The sequence below is a fragment of the Manis pentadactyla genome, chromosome 5, assembly GCF_030020395.1.
Source record: "Manis pentadactyla isolate mManPen7 chromosome 5, mManPen7.hap1, whole genome shotgun sequence".
Lineage (NCBI taxonomy): Eukaryota > Metazoa > Chordata > Mammalia > Pholidota > Manidae > Manis > Manis pentadactyla.
Genome location: NC_080023.1, coordinates 6,106,877 through 6,124,178, shown reverse-complemented (window position 1 = coordinate 6,124,178; position 17,302 = coordinate 6,106,877). Strand labels below are relative to the sequence as shown.

General features: G+C 45.8%; 1 protein-coding gene across 1 annotated transcript; it reads right to left on the bottom strand.

The window, feature by feature from the left end:
• Positions 1–6,331: 6,331 nt before the first annotated feature.
• Positions 6,332–10,984, bottom strand: CYTL1 (cytokine like 1). The gene is made up of 4 exons (XM_036921483.2): positions 10,658–10,984; positions 8,469–8,513; positions 8,228–8,356; positions 6,332–6,980 (listed from the first exon to the last, which is right to left on the bottom strand). Exons 1-4 carry the CDS (start codon positions 10,802–10,804, stop codon positions 6,897–6,899), a joined length of 405 nt encoding a protein of 134 aa, XP_036777378.1. The 5' UTR covers positions 10,805–10,984; the 3' UTR covers positions 6,332–6,896.
• Positions 10,985–17,302: the final 6,318 nt, after the last annotated feature.

The following is a 17,302-nucleotide window of genomic DNA, read 5'->3' as shown; positions in this document are numbered from 1 at the left end:
CACTGTCATATGTTAATTGAGTATATATAAATGTGTTTTTTCTCTGGGCTGTCTATTCTGTTCCATTGATTCACATATCTAACCTTGTGCCAGTACCATACAAAATAAAAAGATGTAGATTATGGCATCATATATATGAAATATGGAGGAGGAATAAGAATAAAAAAGTAGTACTTTGTCACAGTAGCTCTGTGGTATAGCTTGAAATCAGGGAGCTTGATACCCCTTGCTTAGTTCTTCTTTCTAAAGATTGTTTTTTGGTGTTTTTCATGGTTCCATATACATTTTAGGACTATTTGCTCTAGATTATTGAAAAATGCCACTGATATTTTGATAGGGATTGAATTGAATCTGTAAATTGCTTTGGACAGGATAGTCATTTTGACGATAATAATTCTTCCTATCCATTAGCATAGGATAGCTTTCCATTTATTTGTGTCTTCTTCAGTTTCTTTCATCAATGTCATAGTTTTCAGAGTGCAGGTCTTTTATTTCCTTGGTGAGGTTTATTCCTATGTATTTTATTCCTTGTGATGTAATTTTTTATGTGAATGGAACTGTTTTTTGATTTCTCTTTCTACTGGTTTGTTATTAGTATATAGAAATACAACAGATTTCTACATGTTGATTTTGTACCCTGCACCTTTACTGAGTTCATTTATTAGTTCCGATAGATTTTTTTGGTGGAATCTTTAGGGTTTTCTGTATATAATATCTTGTCATCTGCAAATAGTGACAGTTTTACTTCTTCCTTATCAATTTGGATGTCTTTTATTTCTCTTTCTTGTCTGATTGCTGTGGTTACGACATCCAGTGCTATGTTGAATAAAAGTGGTGAGAGTGGACATCTTTGTCTTTTCCTCATCTTTGAGGAAAAGCTTTCAGCTTTTCACTTTTGAGTATATTAGCTGTGGGTTTGTCACATATGGCCTTTATTATGTTGAGGTATGTTCCCTCTATAGAGTTTCTAGCATGAGTCAATGTAAAAATTTATTAAATGCTTTTTTCTGCATCTGTTGAGATGATCATAATGTTTTTATCCCTCCTTTTGTTAATGTGGTGTGTCACACTGATTGATTTATGAATATTGTATCATCCTTGCATCCCTGGAATAAATCCCACTTGGTCAGATGAATGACCCTTTTAATGTATATTTTAATCCAGTTTGCTAATATTTTGTTGAGGTTTTGCATCTTTGTTCATCAGGAGTATTGGTCTACAATTTTGCTTTTTTGTAGTTGTTTTTGTCTGGTTTCGTTACTAGAGTAATGCTGGCTGTGTAGAGCAAGTTTGGAAGTATTCCCTCTTCTTCTATTTCTTGGACTACTCTAAGAAGGATAGGTTCAAGCTTGTGTTTAAATGTTTGGTAGAATTCACCCATGAAGCCATCTGGAATTGGACTTTTGTTTCTTGGGAATTTTTGATTACCAAGTCAGTTTTGTTACTAGTAATTGGTCTGTGTAGGTTTTCTATTTCTTTCTGGGTCAGTCTTGGAAGATTATATGTTCCTAGGGATTTATCCATTTCTTCTGTTTTATTGTGTATAACTTTTTTGTGTAGAATTCTCTTATAATTCATTGAATTTCTGTGGTATCACTTGTAACCTTTTTTGTTTCTGATTTAGTGTGTGCCCTCTCTCTTTTTCTTGATCATTCTGACTGAGATTTTGCCTATTTTATTTATGTTCTCAAAGAACCAGCTCTCAGTTTTATTGATATATTCTATTGTTTTCTTATTCCCTGTTTTATTTATTTCTGTTCTAATCTTTATTATGTCCCTCTTTCTACTATCTTTGAGCTTTGTTCTTCTTTTTCTAGTTTCTCTACTTGTAAGGTTAGATTGTTTATTTAGGATTGTTCTTGTTTCTCAAGTTAGGTCTGTATTATTATGAACTCCCCTTTCTTTGCTTTTGCTGCATCTCACATATTTTGAACTGTTGTTTTTCTGTTTTCATTTGTCTGCATGTATTGTTTGATTTCCTCTTTGATCTGCTCATCGATTCACTGATTATTTAGAAGCATGTTGTTTAGCCTTCATGTTTTTGTGGGTTTTTTTCTGGTATTTTTCATGTAATACCATTGTGACTTGAAAAGATCCTTGATACAATTTCAATCTTGAATTTATTGAGACTTATTTTGTGTCCTAATATGTGATCTAGTCTGTAGAATGTTCCATGTGCACTTGAGAAGAATGTTTATTCTGCTGCTTTTGAGTGGAATATTCTGTATGTATCTGTTAAGTCCATCTGGTCCAATGTGTCATTCAATGCCTCTGCTTCCTTATTTATTTTCTGTCTGGATGATCTATCCATTCTTAAAAATGGGGTGTTAAAATTCTTCTACTATTATTGTTACTGTCAATTTCTCTCTATCAGTCTGTTAGTATTTGTTTTACATATTTACGTGCTCCTATACTGGGTCCATAAATATTTACAATTATTATATCCTGTTATTGGACTGAGCCCTTTATCATTATGTAATACCTTCTTTGTCTCTTGTTAGCTTCTTCATTTTGAAGTCTATTTTGTGTGATAGAAGTTCTCCTACTTTTTTCTCTCTTTTATTTATGAGGAATGTCTTTTTCTATCTCTATACTTTCAGTCCATGTGTGTCTTTAGGTCTGAAATAAGTCTCTTGCAGGTAGAATATAGATGGGTCTTATTTATTTATCCTTTCAACCACCCTAATTCTTTTGATTGGTGCATTTAGGCCATTTTCATTTAAAGTAATTTATGTTAAGGTATGTGCTTATTGCCATTTTGTTAATTGTTGTCTTGTTCTTGAATTTCTTCTCTCATTTTTCTTCTTTCACTCTCTTCCCTTGTGATTTAATAATTTTTTTAGTGTTATACTTGGAGTCCTTTCTTTTTATTTTTAGTAAATCTATTATAGGTTATTGGTTTGTGATTACCATAAGTTCATACATAGCTTCCTAAATATATAATAGTCTATGTTAAGTTGATGGTCACTCAATTTTGGACACATTATAAAAGTACTACTTTTTTATTCTTATTCCTCCTCCATATTTCATATATATGATGCCATAATCTACATCTTTTTATTTTGTGTACCCTTGACTAATTTTTTGTAGAGTTGATTTTGCTACTTTTGTTTTTTGTACTTCATACTTGCTTTGTAAGTGATTGGTCTACTATCTTTATTGTAGGTTTGTTTTCATGGATGAAAAATATTTAGACTTAAAAACATTTCCTTCTAAAGAAGTTCCTTTTCAGATCCTGAAAGGCCAATTTAGTGGTAGTGAATTCTTTCAGTCTTCATTGATCTGGAAAACTTTTAAGCTTTCCTTCAATTATGAATGATAACCTTGCTGGGTAGAGTATTCTTGGTTGTAGATTTTTTTCCCATTTCAGTACTTTGAATATTTCATGCCACTCCCCTCTGGCCTGTGAAGTTACTGCTGAGAAATCAGCTGACAGCAGTAGGGAGTTTCCTTTATATGTAATTGTCTGCCTTTCTCTTGCTGCTTTTAATATTCTCTCCTTGTCTTTAATCTTTGCCATTTTGATTACTACACGTCTTGGTGTTGTCCTCACTGGGTTCATCTTGTTAGGGGCTCTCTGTGCTTCTGGACCTGGGTGTCTATCTTCTTCCCCAGATTGAGGAAGTTTTCAGCTACTATTTCTTCAAATAAACTTTCTACCCCTTTGCCTCTCTCTTCTCCTTCTGGGACCTCTGTTATGCAAATGCTGTTTCATTTGAAGTTGTCACAGAGCTCTCTTAACATCTTCTCACTTTTAGAAATTCTTTTCTTGGTCCTCAGCTTGGTTACCCTGAAGTTCCCTGTCTTCCATATGGCTAATCATTCCTCTGCCTCCTCCAGCCTACTATTCACTCCCTCTATTATACTGCTCCTCTCAGTTATTATATTCTTCAGCTCTGAATTTTTAAAAAATATATATATGTTTTCTATCTCTTTGTTGAAATTCTCATTGAGACCCTCAATTCTTTTCCCTAGTTCAGTGAGCATCTTTATGGCTGTTACTTTGAATTCTTTATCAGGAGTATTGCTTATCCCCATTTTATTTAGCACATTTCATGGTGTTTTTTTTCTTGTTCTTTTGTTTGGAACACAGTTCTCTGTTGTGTTATTTTGTCTGGGACTCTGTGTTTCTTCTTTTGTATTGCATAGATCAGCTATGCCCCTGGTCCTGAAAGTAGTGGCTCTATGTAGTAAGCAACCTGTGAAGCCTAGAAGCTCAAACCCCTGCTCACCAGAGCCCAGCTTTCTGTTGTGGCTGAGTCACAGCTGCTGTTTGTGGGTTGTGTGTGGGCCCTGCCTCTCTGCCTCTCTGCCAGTTATGCAGGCCTCCACAGGTAGCCTGTGTACATGTGATATGAGGCATTTCTACTTGGATTCATTATGGGTAGTCCTGCTCTCTGCCTGTCCATCAGTAATGGCTGACCACCACTGGGCTAAGCAAGCTGGGCAGGGCAGGACTGCAGGGGAATGCCAGGGCCGAGCCAGTGGGGCAGGTGAAGAGCTTCAGAGCTGGCTTCCACAGGCATCTGGACAGTTGGCTGAGGAAGAGTTGGAATGGTGGTGTTGGCCTGTCCTTTCTCCTCTGGAGAGAGCACCCTCAGACTCTGCCCCTCCAGCACACTTCCCAAGGCTAGCAAATCTTTCAAAGTGCTGCTTCTGTGTTGGCTCTCAATGTGACCAACAGAGCACACTGTTCCTCTGCAAATGGCAGGAGTCCTGGCCCCCCATACCACTCCACCTCTCCCTGGTGACCAGCCTTGTTAATCATCAAAGCCCAGTGCAATGTGAACTCATCTTCCTGGAGCAAATCCCCAGGGCCAGGTGTGCCAGATTCCTGAGCATTTATTCCCCTTCCCACTCTTTTCTTCTCTGTGGCTTATGGGCTAGGATGAGGGAAGAACTTGGGACCCAATTGCTCAAGGATCTTCTCACTTACCCTTCTCAATGTGGTTTTCCCTTCCCCAGGTGTAGACGGTTAGTTCTACAGCCTTCAGATCATTTTCAGGGTTTGTTGTATTTGATGTAGTTGCGTCCTTAGTGTGTACACGGAAGGAGGTTGTCACAGTGACCTCCTATTCCACCATCTTCCTCTGAGTCTCTTATTTCTAAATATTTTTCTGTTTTTGATGCTATTGTAAATGGGATTATTTCTCAGTTTCTCTTTCTGATACTTGCTGTTAGTGTATAGACAAGCAACTGATTTTTGTATATTGATTTTGTATACTGTAAATTTTGTATACTGATTTTATTATTCTAACAGTTTTTTCTTCAGATCTTTAGTGATTTTTCTATATAAAATTATGCCATCTGTAAAAAAGGAGATTATTTTACTTTAAGAAAAGGTGATTTGAACACAGAGACAGAGGCACATGGAGAACAACATGAATGAATGGGGACAGAGATTGAATTGATGCATCTACAAGCAATGCAGGCCAAGCATTGCAAGCAACCAGCTGAAGCTGGAAGATGCAAGGCAGGGTCCTCTCTTAAAGGCTTCAGACACCATGTGGCTCTGCCGGCACCTTGATTTCAGAACTCCTGGCCTCTAGATCAGTGGGGGAATAAATTTCTCTTATTTCCAGCCACCCAGTTTATGGTCACTTGTTAGCAGCAGCTCTAAGAAACCAATATAGTGATGCTGTGGGCTTGTGCTTCTAAAAGGAAAATAAAAACCTAATAAATTTTCTCATAAATCATCTGAGAAGTAAGAGGCATCTAAGATCAAGGAGGAAAATCATGGTCTATATGTATAAAAGGGAGTAAAAGAAAAAAAATGATCCCAGTGTAACCTGTGAATTTTTTTAAAAAGCAACATTTGAAATATTTTTCAACAATCCAGTTACTCAACTGAGACTTTACTGTTGGGCTCATGAATTAATTGAATGAGCATGTTTCACGTGCAGAGAGCCAGCATGGGGGCACTGGGAAGAGTAGGGCTTTGGAGTCCCACAAGCCTGAGTTCAATCCAGTCTCCCCCACTCGCCAGCTGGTGGCCTTGAGCAAGTCACCTAATCTATATGAGCCCGCTCTAATCTATACGATGCCCCTCTCTAGGTTTGTTAGGAGGACTCAATGAGCCAATGTTTGTGATAAGTGCCAGGTACTGCCTTGCCCATGGGTACAATGCAAGGTACAGTTTGTTCCCAAACAAATTGGAGCATCTCCCGATGCTTGAAGGACAGACATTCACGTAGGTGAATTGAAGCAAACCCAGAAACACCTTCACTTGATGGGAAAAGGGAGAAAGATGCATCTTGCTAAGACCAGCAACTTTTAGAAAGAGCATGAAATAAACACTCAGATAGGCATGTCGGACAAATACAGCAGGATATGTGTTTCTCACTGTAAAGATTGTTTTTATTTGGCTTTCATCACTTTTCCATGAAAGAGCAGTTCCCATCAGCACTATGCAATCACAAATCTTGCAACTACATCTGATAGGCTGTGAAATTCCTAAAATGAAGGATAACTGTAAGAAAATTTGTGGAAAGGATATGAAATATTAGCTTCATTGAAAGTAAGCAGGTTCCTGTCAGGAAAGAAAAATGGTACCATTGCTCCATTAAAGCAGCAATACAAGCATACTGTTTTGCCTGTTTTCAAGCCAGTTGTTCATAGAGGAGAAACTGGTCTGCTCTTTTCTTGTTAGTTCACATAAACATGCTTGTGTATCTAACTATCCTGGCAAGACAAAACCAATGGGAATGAAAGCAAGGCTTCTCACTATGTTCAAAGTAGGTTCTGGGGTGGACACCCCAACGCTGCTCCAGAAGGTGAAGGGACATGACAGTTTCTGTCATGTTATAGTAACAGGGACGCATGTAGGGGCCATGGCACTAGCCCGCCTTCTGGGCAGCAGACAGGCCCCTTGGGTTCTCTTTCTGGTCGGGAGTGCCCTAGCTCTGATGATCCGGCAGGACTGTGGTCACTGAGGTTGGGTATTCCAAGGCATTGCAGTCATCTGACAGGAACACCAAATCCTGAAAAACATGTGCAAGGAACAGGGATGTCACTAAACATGGCTGCAGAGCCCATGCACAGCTGTAGGACTCCTGGTCATCCCCAAAGACTGTCTAGTTGTTCCTTTTTGCATGAAAACTTCCCATCCCTTTCTCTCCCAAGAAGAACTGGTCACATCTTTCTTCATGTTTCCATAGAATCTTATATATTGTTTATTATTTATTGAATCAACTCATACATTAGTTGACCAGATGGCTAGATGGCTAGATGGGTGAGAGAGTGATGAATGAATAAATCTCAATTACTGAGCAACAACTCGGGGCCAGGCATTGGGGACACCATGAATAACAGCACTAGATCTCACCTTCAAACACTTTAGATTCAATAACACCACTTTTCAGACTGTGTTATATCTTCTTCCTGTCTTCTCCCCACTGACCAACGGGAGAGGGGATTGAGGAGGGAAATAGGTGTGGGGAGGAAATGCATAATACACATTTGATGCATGAAAAAATAAATTATAACTTAATAGCTAATTATTAAAATTTCCTGAAGACTTACCCTGTGCCAGGCTTGGTGTAAGAATTCTATGTCTAGCCACTCTGCTGGGGTTCTTGGGATCAAGGGAGTCACTACAGGGCCTGATACACACATGGGAAGGGTATAATTTTTTATACCCTCATGAGATGGGCCCTGTCGGGTGTCCAGGTCTTGGATGAGGGTGCTGTCGGGCAGGGAGGTGGCGGGTGTTCCCACGCAGGAAGCAGGAAGATGGAGGCAGAAGCTACGTCTGCCTGATGCTGAAGCCTGTGCCCGGAGGGTCACATGACTACCTTGTCATCTTAAACAATGCTAATTTTCTGCATTTCTCTGTCTCCTTCCCCTTCCTACCAGAATTCTCCTATCACAGAGCACACCTGAAGCCCCTCCGCTAGGTGTCCTCTGACCCTGTGGCTCCAGGAGTTTTTCAAATTGCACAGCCCTTCCCTGTACCCCTGTCCCATTTGACTCCAGGCAGAATCTGTGTTGCATGGTTAACACGTGGTCCTGGGAGCTGTCTGCCCGTCACTGTGGAGCTCATGGAGAGGAGGGCCTTGTCATGAGTCCGTCACTTGCTGAGGGTGACAATGGTTAGAAAGGGCTTTGTGAACTGGAGTACCCCATAAGCATATTTTTTCCTCCAACCCTCCTCTTCTAAAAGCTCTGAAAGTCTTGGGTGATAAGTAGGAAAGGAATTTTCAGTGGGGTTTTCAGTGGCGTCACTTACTCTTCTGCAGAACGAGTTCATGATGGTGTACAGTTTCCTCACTTTGTCCTTCAAGGCGTCTACCTGGGCCACCTTCCAACACTGGGGTGATGCCACAAAGTCCTGCAGCTTGGCCAGCACACAGTAATTCTGGGAGTGGACAACAGGGAGGGGTCTCATCAGAGAAGTCAGAGGCCGAGGGACTGGAGCTGGGGCTCTCTCCCCACCCCCTGCCTCCCCCAGGCAGGCAGACCCCTCTTACATGTATATCCAGGTACAGCCGGGGCAGGTATCTGACACACTGCTCCTGCAGAAAGGGACACGGGTCACTGAGATGCCCGCAGGGTCACACCCTCAGCTGGGCACAGAAGCTCTCCCCTCTCCTCCAACAGCCAGACCAGCTCCAAACCCCTGGAGCCTTCCTCGATGGGACAGCGTATGCAGTACTTTCTTGCAGTGTATGCCGCATTCCTCCAGAATTGGGAAACTGCTCTTCCAGAATTCAACTTTTAGACTATAACCTTTATATCATTTACTATAAATCATATATATGTGTGTGTAATTTTGTATTACTATATTTTGATTTTGCTTCTGTGCGGGTCTAAAGCCCAGGAGACCCAGATCTGGTCCTGCCCTGCTAGTGTCTTCCTGGGTGACCTCGGGCAGTCTGCTCCCATGTGTCTGTTTCTCAGTTGTGTAATTAGAGAGTTAGAATACACAGTCTCTACTGCTGTCCAGCTCTGCTGTTCTGAGCCTATGATTTCTTTTTTACCCTTTAAGATATGATTCCTTTAAAAGGTAATTGTTCTACATGTTTGGTGACAAGGAATTTGGTCAAATTGTGGCACAACTATACAAAAGGTTGTTCTAAAAGAATATTAACTTATTTGATGATGTCATTAAGAAGTAAATTGCAAAACTGTGTTATTTGATCTGATTTGCTTAAACACACACGCACACATACACGTACACACACACACGCACATGCACACACAAGGGCCTGAATACCTTTGTATAGTCAGAGGGCTGAGACACTGACCACCGGAATGTAATTGCAGCAGTTACCTCTAGGTAGTAGAATTGCAAGTAATATTTATTTTCTTCTTCGTCCTTTGTGCATTTTCCAACTGTTCTACAAAGTACAGTGGTCCCCCCTTATCCATGGGGGATACATTCCAAGACCCCCAGTGGATGACTGAAACTGCAGATAGTACCAAACTTTGTATAGACTATTTTTTCTCCTAGACATACATCTCTATGTACCTATGATAAATTGAATTTATAAATGAAGCACAGTAAGAGATCATCAACAATCACTTATAATGAAATAGACCAATTATAACAAGATAGTATAAAAAGTGATGTGAATGTGGTCTCTCTCTCACAACATCTTATTGTATCACCCTTCTCATGATGATGTGAGATGACAAAATGCCCCGCAGGCATTGTGACCTAGCATTAGGCTCCTACTGACCTTCTGACCGTACATCACCTGCTTCCGGACCTCGGTTAACTGCAGGTAAACTGAGGCCGCAGATAAGGGGAGACTGCTGTACATGGCTTTTATAATTAGGAAAAAAAAATACGCTTTTTTAAAAAGTTAAAAGTTATTTAACTTTTAAAAAGAAAGTAAAAGAAGGTGTTAGGGTACCATAACTCCACATCTGGGAAACATTCGGTTTTGTTTGAAGTGTTTACAAGGGGTAAAGAGACACTTTTGTTACCAAAGCTTTAAATAAAGTTGAGTTCGTTTTGTTTCTCTGCCGAAGAAGCCCTGGGGAGACCCGCATTCTGGTTCCTGGGCCCCTCTGGTTCTTCCCCTCTCAGAGCTCCTTTAATGCAGAGGCGATGACAGCCTCGAACATTCCAGGCGCGTCCGGGGAGGCACTGCTCTGGGCGCTGCGTCTCCGTTCAGCCTTTCATCCTTCCAGCGCCCAGAGCTGGTGATGGGAGCCCCCCAGCCCCCTTCACAGATGGAGGCACTGAAATTCAGGGGCTGAGAATCTGCCCAGCGTCCCACAGCCGGTAAGGGCGGAGGGCGTGCTGGGAGTCTCCCCTTCAGCACATCCTCCTCATCACCGGGCTCATGCACGGAATGCAAAGGCTTCATTCTCTGGTCCTCCTCAGTTCCAGAGTTCTAGGCTCTCTGAGGAGCATTTTATTTTCATTCTCTACATTTTACAACAGATCCTGTGATAGTTGCCAGCACGTTACAAGCAAAAAGTGCCATGTCTTTGATTACTTTTCCTTGTATTTAAAAAATAGCATAAACCATTGATTGTATTTAATAGGATGGAAGTAAAATACAATACCCTTGGAATTAATATTGACAAGAAAAAAAAAAAACAGCATTTTTTTTTTTTTTTTACCCCTGGTCCAAAGGCAACTATTTGAGAACTGGGTCTGCCTAGCACCTCCTGGTGTGTGGAGGTCAGACCGGAGGGGACTCACCGCGGGCGCCGTGGCCTGCAGGCTCTGGAAGTCCCCGGTGATCTCCCGGCTCAGGGTCAGCATCCTGGAGTAGCAGGTTGGGGGGACGGGCTGCACGGCGGGGGGCCTGGCCAAGAGCAGCAGCAGGGGCAGCAGCCGGGGCGTCATGGCGCACAGGCCGCACACTGCCTCGCACTGGCTGGCTGGGCCCTGCTTTAAGCAGCTGCTTAGGGGTGGTCCTCGGCGCCTCCGCTTCCTGTGGGGCCCAGCCAAGGCCACCGAGCACACACCCCTGGCAGGGGCACTGGATCCTTTCAGACCTGAAGTCCCCGCTTGCTGAGAGGAGAGGCTGCGTGGGGGTGGGACTCCTGCACGGGGAGCGGGTCCTTCCCCTGCACACTTCCTATGGCAGTTTCTCTCAGCAGCGCCTTTTCCTGAAGCGGCAGGGCCTGCAGGCCAGGGTGTGGGGGACAAGAGGAAACAAGGATGGACGAGGGGGAGGGTCAGCCAGAGGCGAGGGGTGGGCCCTCACAATGGGGGTTGTTGTGTGAAACTGGAAAGGGGAAGGGACCACAGGGACAGCCTGAGCACCGGGGACCCAGGCTGGGGTGGGGCAGCCTGGGTGTCAAAGCCCAGCGGCTGCTGACCAGCTGGGGCGGCCCTGGGCGGTCACTGCCACTCCGAGCAGCCGCACCTCTGCGTCTGGAAGACGGGCTCATGCTGGAGCCCATGGTGGGGGGGATGCTGAGCGTGCCCCAGCTGGCCTACTGCAGGCCCCCGATGCAGGCCCCGGAGCGGGAACAGACCCTCAGGGAGCTCCTTCGCTCCTCCTTCCCGGCCTTACCTGGGAAATGGGGGTGAGGGGAGCCCCTCGCTCAGAAGACCATGCTGAGGAATGAAGGACTGTGAGCTGGTGTCGCCATCTGAGCTAATGTCAGTTTCCATTCCTACAAGTGTCCCCGTGAAGCAGAAAACCATTCTTTTCCAGGTAGGAAAATTGAGGCACAGAGAGTTCCGGCAATTTGCACAAGGTCACACAGCTGGAGGCAAATGGGTCCAGACAGGACTCTGGTCTGTCCTCCTCCATCTTCCCACCTCGCAAGGAAGCAGGACCCTTGCAGTCTGAGGAGTTGTCAGAAGAAGGAGGGAGGTCCTTACCTAACCAGCATCACGCAGGCACCAGCAGTGGTGTATGAACAGCACTTCGGCGACAAGTCTACCCCTGTTGCTGCAAATGCCACAGGCCTCACAGAAACCCCATGAAGTGAGTGGGGTTATTCCCAGTTCCCAGGAGAGGACCGAGGGCCTCAGGGGACATGAAAGTGGCTGAGGTCACAGGGCTGATGCGAGCAGGCCCAGAGCTTCAGGTGTGCTCCAGAGCCTCTCCTGCTACAGGGTAGGGCAGAAAAGGGCCTGGGTGAGAACAAAACAGCCAAAGATGAGGATCCAAGGCTTGGGCGAAAGGAACATGGTGCCCCGGACATGGAGCAGGATCTAGGGCCAATACCAGGGAGAACACCTGGCTCCGGCCTCTCCCTGCTGGGTTTGCCCAGAGAAATCCCTCCTGGTCCTGGTGCCTGTTCATTCCTACTCCATAGACAGTAGCATCTCCTGGTCCTTTCCAGCCCCCACTTTTTATTCGTGTGGCTCTCTGGGGTTACAGCCCTGGGTGGGTACCGCAGCCATGCCACCCTGCTTTGCAGGTCAGAGTGTGTTCTCCAAACACCTTTAACGAAATGACCCCCGGGACCGTCTCCTGGGCACCGTCTGGAACAGGGCAGAACTGTGTGTATTTGGAGGTGGGCAGGCAGCAAACAGATGTGCTTTTCTTCTGGGTGAAGGAGTCTTCTCTCTCCCTCCATGGAGGTGCCTGGGGCGTGGGCCTCTCTGGCAGACTCGCTGGCCCCAGCCAGGACTCCAGGTCTGCTTTGAAATGCCCCAGGGCTTCAGGGTTTGTTCATCCAGTGAGCTTCACAGTCAGCACAGGGGAGGAAAACAAGCCCAGGACCATTCAGAGTGTGGGGAGTGGCTGTGCTGGGGTGGGAGCTGTCTGAGCCTTGAAGTTGAGACACAAGTGCGTCTGGAAGATCCGACCTTGCTCTACCCCGGACATGGAGGGTGCTTGCTGACAGCACCTCTGGGGCATATGAGCAGCTTCCCCTGCCCTGAGCATCAAACACCGAGGCTCTGATCTCTTGTGTCTCTTAGCTGCCATGCAAACCTTTTTCATCTCAGTTTGTCAGCACCCAGCACCTGGCCAGGCAGAGCAGATGTTCGGAAACACTTTGCTGATTTAACTGCATGGCTGTTAATCTTGTTACTCAGGGCAAGGCATAAGCCCACGAAGGAGGCCCCGGAGCACAGCCCTGCTCAGCCCCACACCGGCTCCCCCAAGTTTCCCTGCCGGGGATGCAGGCAGTTCTCAGGAGACCCACTTTGAGCAGAATGGGACTGTTGAAAATCCAGGTGGGAACCCTCCCACAAAGCCTTTGTCTTCTGCCAAAGGCTTCTCCCATCCCTCTTAGTGTTTTAGAGGGAGCATGAGCCCCATCCTGGCATGGTGCCTCCTTACGCCAGGACAGCTGAACAGCTGGCCCTGAGGAGCGGGTGAATAGTCCTCAGCTAGAAACCATCCATTTTCTTTGAATTGCTTCTCCATTCACTTGCTGATGCATATTTATTTATTGAGAGCCTACTATGTGCAGGCCTGAGATGGACAATAGGGATAAAACAGTGAATGAAAGAGAAGGAGCTGCTGTCCTTTGAAAAGGAGATCAAGGAGACAGCCAGCTCACCAAGACACAGGGTAAATGTCCAGCCAGCGGAAATCCCGGGGCTATAGGAACTGCTCACTGGCTGTGGCTCTTCCTGCGAGCTGAGGAATACTGTGGGGAGGCGTGGTGGGCATGGAGGTGTGTGTGCAGAGGGCAGTGTATGAGAGAGGGAATTTGGAAGATGCTACACTGCTGGCTTTGAAGATGAAGGAAGAGGCCACAGGTCAAGGAAAGCAGGGAGCCTCTAGAAGCTGCAAGGGGCAAGGAAAAGACTCTCCCCTAGGCCTCCACTATCACTTCCTGATAGCCTGCCCTACCATTTTGACCTTTCTTGGCAGACCTCCACAACTGTGTCAGCCAGTTTCTCTCTATAAATCTCTTACTATGTCTCTGCTTCTGGTTCTGCTTCTTTGATTGAAACTGAACGGACACACATACCGTTAGCTCCATCCTAAAGCTGAGTCTCCACATGGTCACAAAGTGGCTGCCAGTACAGTCCACAACACACACTATCTCATCCCAGGGAGATGCTCTTTATTCCCAGCCTTAAGGAGTTCTGGGAAACGCCTGAGCAGACCATTAGGTATGGGAAATCACCATTTTCCTGACCCCTTGTTCCTTGGCTCAAACACTGAATCACACCAAATGTTCCTTGTGCTCCTGTCCTGTGCTTATGATGGCAGCCAGGGTTGCAATGGCCACGGCCAATCTCAGAACCCCTCTGGGACCCAACGTCCAGCTAGTAGCAGTTTGCCAACAGCTGGAAGAGTTTAACAGCAGCTTCCATTTTGCAGGAAACATCACACTAGACACACAGTCTGAGATGCTAACATCTGGCCGAGAGGCCACTCTGGGTGTCCCCATGCCTGCCTGCGTTCTGAGGTCAGAAGCCAAGAGCCATGATGGCTGTGCTGTCCTGGGCCAGCAGTGACAGCCAGGAGGTATTTGGGGCGGGGGTAGGCTTAGCACCAGCCAAATGCTGCCTCCTGTGTTCCTGTTGACTCAGTGCTACTTTGGTTAAAAGCGACACATCGCCCCTGTTTATGAGATGTGTTTTTGAGCTTCTTACTTGTGCTTTTGGCAAAGCCAGAGGAAAGTTGGCCCATAGTCCAGAGAGAAGGAATGAAGACAAACACTGAGGCTGGGTTTGCTTTGGAGCCATGATATGAAAAGAATCCCAGGTTTTAGACTAGAGACCCTCTATAAGCCTCAAAACACGCTTTCAAATTTTAATGAGAAACAGTGTGCAGGGCAAGTTCTCCCAAATGCTTTCTCTGGGCCTGTTTGTGCAGGAAGGTCTCAGAAAAGCCTTCCTAGAAGAATCCTGGCCTTGACTTGGGAGAAAGAGCACAGGATTTGAAGTAATACAGTCTTCAGTTTAAAGCTCACTTCCGTTAGGATGTGACTGTGTGAATCTTGCCATCCTCTGTCTTGTCCTGATGCATGGGGCTCACAGCATTTATCACACGGAGTTTTGTGAAGAATGTGGGACAACTGGAGAGACAACGGGAGCTGTGGTTTTCATCTTCTTTATCTGTTCTTCCTTTTTGTTTTCTTTTATGACTATAGACCTTGTTCCTTAACTCCATCTTGGGCCAGTTCTTCCCTCCCAGTTGATAATGGTGATGGGTATCAATCGACATCTTTCTGTGAGATTAAAAGGAGAGGTCAGGAGGAACGTCACTCTTGTGTCACCAGCATCCATATGGTGGTCGCCAGTCATTAGATGCCCTGCCTGGAGAGGGCCCCCCTGCTGGAGGAGTGTGCCAGGCCATATGTGCATCATCTGCCCCAGGAGATGGGGGAGGAAGAGTCCAGACGGAGCTGCAGCTGTCCCCGATTCCAGCAGCAGACACCGAGTCACGCAGGTCCTCCTTGGACTCTGTCAACTGCCCTGGCACCATTTCTAGCTACAGACCCAGTATTTTCTTGTGGTTGGAGCTGGTTTCAGCGAGGTTGCTTCTATCTTTTGCAAATGAAAGAGCTCTGACTAACACAGCACCCAGCACAGAGCTGGTGCTCACACCGCTGCCTTCTCTCTGGTGACTCATGGTGTGTGGCCATCGTTAGCGCTGGTCCTTAAATATGTCCAGGCTCTGTGTTACAGACCCATGGCTGCTGGAACCACTCTGCTCCCTTGAGGTTGCTGATGGCCATGTGAGTTATTTTGTGCAATGATGCATAAAAACACATGGTGGGTTGTGCCTCCAGGCGGAAGCTGTGAGAGCCCATGCATGCTTGCCATGCTCTCTCTCTGCTGCGGGGTTGCCAGACTCAGAGATGGTGGCTGCACTGCCAGCCTCACCCTGAGGTGGAGAAGCCCTGGAGTGATGCCCCAGCCCACCTATGGTTTACCATCATGGTGAATCCTAGCTTTGCCTGACTGTGGTAGGCCGGATTCCGTAATGGCCTCCAGTGACTCCTGCAGACCCACTTCCCTTTGCATGTAGGAGGAGCTTGTGTATAGGAGGAGGCATTGCTCCTGTGGTTAGTTTAGTTAGATGGCTAAAGGGATCATGCAAGTGTTCTGAGACTACTAATCAGTTGCCTTTGAGTTGATAAAATGGGAGATTACCCAGGTGGGCCCGACCCAGTCCCATGAACCCAGTGAAAGCAGAGCTTGCTCTGGCTGGTGGCGGCAGGGCAAACCAGAGAGATTCCAGGCATGGACAGAATTTGAACTGGCCTCGCTGATTTGCAGATGGAGGGGCAGCATGAGAAGGCGCCTCTAGGAGCAGGCATGGCCCCCAGCTGGCAGCTGGCAAAGATATGGGAACTTCAGACATACAGCCATGAGGAACTGGCTTCTGCCAATAACCTGGGTGAGCTTGGGCGCCCGGAGTCCCCAGATATGGTCCAGGCTGTGAGACCCAGAGCAAAAAACCCAGATGATTCCACCCAGACATCTACCCCCTAGAGCTATGAGCTAAAAAATGGGGATTATTAAGCCTTCAAGTTTGTGGAAACTTATTGCACAGTAATAGAAAACAATATTATTTGAGATTACTCATTGAGCATTATAATTTTCAATCTAATAACACACGTGCACTATTCCCCACACTACCTTACAATGCTTTATTTGTCTGTGTCTTTATCAGACTCAGGATTTCCTGATGGCAGGAGCTGAGGGGGTCCTCCATATTCCCCAGGCCAAGCACAGGGCCTGGACAGGTGGCTCTAAGAAGATGGAAGGGTGACACTTGGCAAAACTGTGAGGTTGGTGCAGCTCTCCCAACAGCCTGCCACATCCTGTCACTGTGGTTTGGGGATGTGGCCACGGATCACAACTGATGGGACACAGAGCCTGCTGAGCATCTGGAGTTTTTCTCAGGGTCTTCTGCACCTTAACCAAGCTGACCTGTGCGAGGTGGGTGCCGATCTCCATTCCCCCACCTCACAGATGAGGCACTAGTAGGCGAGAAGTTAAGGAACTTGCTCAATGTCGCACACTTAGTTCACAGGGGAGCCTTGATTCAAATCTGACAGGCAGGCTCAGCTCCGTGTTCCTAACCACCTCACTGTCCTGCCCCCTGAGAGAGAGGACTCGATAAACATTTGTGGAGGGACAGAGAAGGCAAGAAAGAAGATGATATTTTACTTAGAAGCTAAGAAGCTGTGTGATATTAGGCACCTCTCTACCTTATCTTTGAACCTGAATTTTCCTGGAAAATGAGGAGTGACTGTATTTAAGATGATGTTTTGGATCTTTTTCTCCATTCTAAATGTGGTGATTCATTGCATTGAAGGGGCCGGTCTCAGGAATGCCAGGTCCTCTCTGCCCTGGGCAGAACCTGGCCTCCCGTCCACTGCTTTGGCCCCGAGGTTCCCCATGTCCTCACAAAGCCGTGATTGTGAAGATTCCAGTGGGTACCTGCTTCCTGCAGAATGAGGG

What these genes read in the sequence shown, in the direction of transcription:
- CYTL1 (XM_036921483.2), bottom strand. Translation starts at nt 10,804, where the DNA reads ATGACGCCCCGGCTGCTGCCCCTGCTGCTGCTCTTGGCCAGGCCCCCC. An exon ending in GGCTGTACCTGGATATACAT is followed by an intron (nt 8,357 to 8,468) that starts GTAAGAGGGGTC and finishes GTCCACTCCCAG; the next exon opens with AATTACTGTGTGCTGGCCAA. An exon ending in TGAACTCGTTCTGCAGAAGA is followed by an intron (nt 6,981 to 8,227) that starts GTAAGTGACGCC and finishes CATGTTTTTCAG; the next exon opens with GATTTGGTGTTCCTGTCAGA.